A 3,509-nucleotide genomic window follows, 5' to 3' on the forward strand; every position below is an offset into this window, starting at 1 on the left:
GATGCAGTGGCCGTTAATGTGGATGCTGCATTCTTGAAGGAGTCTCGACGGATGGGAATTGGCGTGGTGATCAGGAACCACATCGGAGATTGCTTGTTGGCTTGCCGCGAGCATGTTAACGAGGTTACCGGACCAGAATTAGCTGAAGCGCCGGCGCTACGGCATGCGGTGGCTCTCACCCGTGAGGAAGGATTTTCAAGGGCCGTTTTCCAGTTAGACGGTTTGTCAATTATCCAAAGAACCAATGCTTCGACAGTTGATCGCTCGCCGGTGGGGCTCATCACTATTGATATCAAGGAGTTGGCGTCGGTCTTCTTGCCTGTTCGCTTTAGTCATGTAAATTGTTTGTCGAATGTTTCGACACATATTCTAGCTAGATCTTGTGAGTCCTCTAGTGACTTTATTTTTCATCTAACGCCGGATTGCATCTAGGAGGCACTTTCTTTTGATTATACTTGATCAATAAAGCGCGATATTCCAAAAAAAAGAAGCGAGAATTCCTTCGGTCTCGCTTAATGCGAGAATAGCATTCGCGCTCGCGCTGTGGGGGTGGTCTAGATATTGGGGGTCAAAACGGAAGTGTAGCATTACTGCCTTTTTATTCACCATCATGTTAGATTGAATCATATAACTAGTAGAAATTCAGCACGGGCAACAATCTAATCACACAAGAAAGTACGTATACACCGCCAGCTGAACACAGGAAAGTGTTGATGGATCATGACCTTGGCGGCTTCTCGAGGAGAGCGGAGAGGTAGACCTCGTCCTTGGACTTGAAGGAGACGACCCAGCGGTGTTTCTTGTACCTGAACTGGAGGAACATGTACATGTAGTCGTCGAGGTCCCTCCGCGCGCAGGCGAACCTGTCGACCCAGAGCAGGCCGCCGGGGCGGAGCACGCGGTCCCAGTCGAAGAGCACGAAGTCCAGCAGCTGCAGGTCCACCCACCCCTCGAAGAACCCCGCCGTGTGCACCATGTCCATGGTGTTGTCGAAGAAGGGCAGCCGCTGGCTCATGGTGGCATAGAGCGGCACCAGGCCGCGCAGCGCCACCGTCTCCGCAAACGGCGCGCCCAGGTTGAGCGCCACCGACACGATGGTTACGCCGCGCTCCCGCATGCGCGCCGCGAAGCTGCCCGTGCCCACGCTCACGTCCAGCCCGATCCGCACCTCGCCGGGCTTCACCGCAAGCACCTCTTCGATGCGGAAGTCGGCCAGGGACGCGTTGCGGCTGGTGTCGTTGACCCACCGCCGCTTCTCCCGGTCCATGTCGAAGCACCCCACGCACCGGCTGTACCCTGGCCGCGGGTTCCTGGCGGACAGGCACCGGTAGCCGCGGCAGTGGTAGCGGCTCCACCGCACGTTGCCGTCGTCGGGGAGCTTCCACAGCGACTCGTTGATGGGCAGCGGGCGCTGGAACAGCTTGGAGGCCCGGGCGAGGCAGCGGCGGCGCGGCAGCGGGTCGCAGCCGCCGAGCATGAGGCGCTGGCCCAGGTCCCAGTCGTCCGGGCAGTAGGAGCCGACGTCGTAGCTCATGTACTCGTCCAGCTCCCGCCGCATCAGCACGCAGGCGTGGCCGATGGTGCCGTACGTCCGGTTGGTGCCGTACACGTTGGGCCGGCCCTCGCGGTTGCCCTTGGTGGTCACGTACTTGCGCGTCTCCTCCGCCATGAAGAAGTTGACGAGCGGGTCGACGACCGGGGCGTCATCGTCGCCGCCGTCGGGATCGGGGCGGGGGATGCGGATCAGCCGGAGGGAGATGTGCGCGCCGTAGAGCGGGTGGATGACCTCGTCCTCGAGGAACCGCCTGAACTCCGGCAAGGTCATGTTCTCCTGCTTGCTGTGCGCCTTGCCCTTCTTGGTCTTCTTGCCGATCTTGAGCGCCGTGGCCTCCAGCTTGTCCTGGAGCTCGGCGAGCTGGACGAGCACGTCGTCGACGCGGTCCGCCAGCGCGCGGATGTCGAAGCCGGCGTACCCGTCGGCGCCGACGGTGTGGAGCCTGGCGCAGTTGGCGGAGTCGTCGAGCCCCGGGAGGAAGGAGTCGGTGGTGTAGAAGCGGTGGAGGCTGGCCATGCTGATGCAGATCACGAACACGCCCATCACCAGCTGCATGACCACCATGAGCCGACTGAACCGGCACCGCGCCAGGCAGAAGAACGCCTCCATCGGCGGATCAATGGACGTCCACCGGCGCGGCAAGCAAAGAACCAAGCGGAGCGCACGGTGCCAATGGTGTGGAAATTATCTCGAGCCCTCTTGGTTCTTGGAATTCACTCCATTGGTTTTTGGCCATGGATTGGCACTGCTTGATGGGTCGCGAGCGAGTGCTTATCTTAGCGCGCACTCCACCCGCGAGGCTCGGATCTCCATGGCTATGCATTTCTTTATCGGCTAACATGTCTGTGTATGCAATTTTGTAGAGAAAGCTACTGCTGGAACGCGAAGCAGAGTGTAATTTCAGGCGTTGACGAATGAAAAGAGACCTTGTTTGGTCCGGCTGTACTCAATTGCACGGCATAAGCAAGCGCACCGGCAATTTGCATTTTTGCATCTTTAGGGGCTGGCTCAGTCCGACTGAGTCAATAAAATTCAGCTCTTACTTTGCCGTCCAGAAACACGGATTGTCAAGTTAAAAAAGGTTACTGATGATAAATATTGATTCGGTATTCTAAATGTTTATAAACTTTTCTATAAACTTGATCAAATTTTCACTGCTTGAGAAAATGTATTCCAGAGTGAACACACGAACAAGCGGTAGCTCGGGCTCCCTACCGTTCGATCTGCCGCACAAATCACGTGCGCCTTGCACTTGGAGTGAAAAGCCTTTATGGCTAGCTTTATTAAAATTAAACAACGCTTACATCGTCCGCTAGAAGTTCAGAAATAAAGATGAGAAGTGAGTCCAACCACATATTTGGTGGATCAACACGTCCAGACTGAGCTACTATGTTCGATTCGCGATTACAATGCTCTAACAAGACCTTTGCGAAATCATATAATAGTGACCTGCATTCATCAAGTATCGGAGCTGCTAATATTGAATGCCTAGAATTCTGTTGGAGAGCTTCCACCACGGTTAGATTGTTCATTTGAATTAATATTGAGCCGCAACCAACTGTATTGGCTAGTTTCAAGCCCTCAACAAGAGCAGCCGCTTCAGCCGACTCTACATCCGCTACGTGTTCAAGCCTTGTTGTGGCAGACGCTATGAACAGGCGCTACTGTCCCGAATGATTGCACCACACGCGCATGTGTTGTCATCCGCCGAGAAGGCCGCATCAATATTCAGCGCCAGCTGACCTGCCAAGGATCTCTTCCAGCAGTTTAGTCGAGGGGTTGTAGGCGACTTGCTAGCGGCGCGCGCAAAGTTCGGAGCAAGAGCTCTGATTGATTGATAGGATCGATTCGGTGACTGGACCTCCTCCCGTCGAACGATTAATCTCCGCTGCCACCAAAGAAATCAGGTAGTCACTGCAACCATCTCCGCTAGTCCAACAATACTCACGTATTG

General features: G+C 55.5%; 1 protein-coding gene across 1 annotated transcript; it reads right to left on the reverse strand.

The window, feature by feature from the left end:
• Window positions 1-571: 571 nt before the first annotated feature.
• On the reverse strand, window positions 572-2,324 carry LOC109777163 (probable methyltransferase At1g29790). The gene has a single exon (XM_020335814.4). The coding sequence runs from the start codon at window positions 2,162-2,164 to the stop codon at window positions 719-721; it is 1,446 nt and encodes a 481-aa protein (XP_020191403.1). The 5' UTR covers window positions 2,165-2,324; the 3' UTR covers window positions 572-718.
• Between the last annotated feature and the right edge of the window lie 1,185 nt (window positions 2,325-3,509).

The sequence above is a fragment of the Aegilops tauschii genome, chromosome 7 (genome assembly GCF_002575655.3).
Source record: "Aegilops tauschii subsp. strangulata cultivar AL8/78 chromosome 7, Aet v6.0, whole genome shotgun sequence".
NCBI classification, from domain to species: domain Eukaryota; kingdom Viridiplantae; phylum Streptophyta; class Magnoliopsida; order Poales; family Poaceae; genus Aegilops; species Aegilops tauschii.

What these genes read in the sequence shown, in the direction of transcription:
- LOC109777163 (XM_020335814.4), bottom strand. Translation starts at nt 2,164, where the DNA reads ATGGAGGCGTTCTTCTGCCTGGCGCGGTGCCGGTTCAGTCGGCTCATG.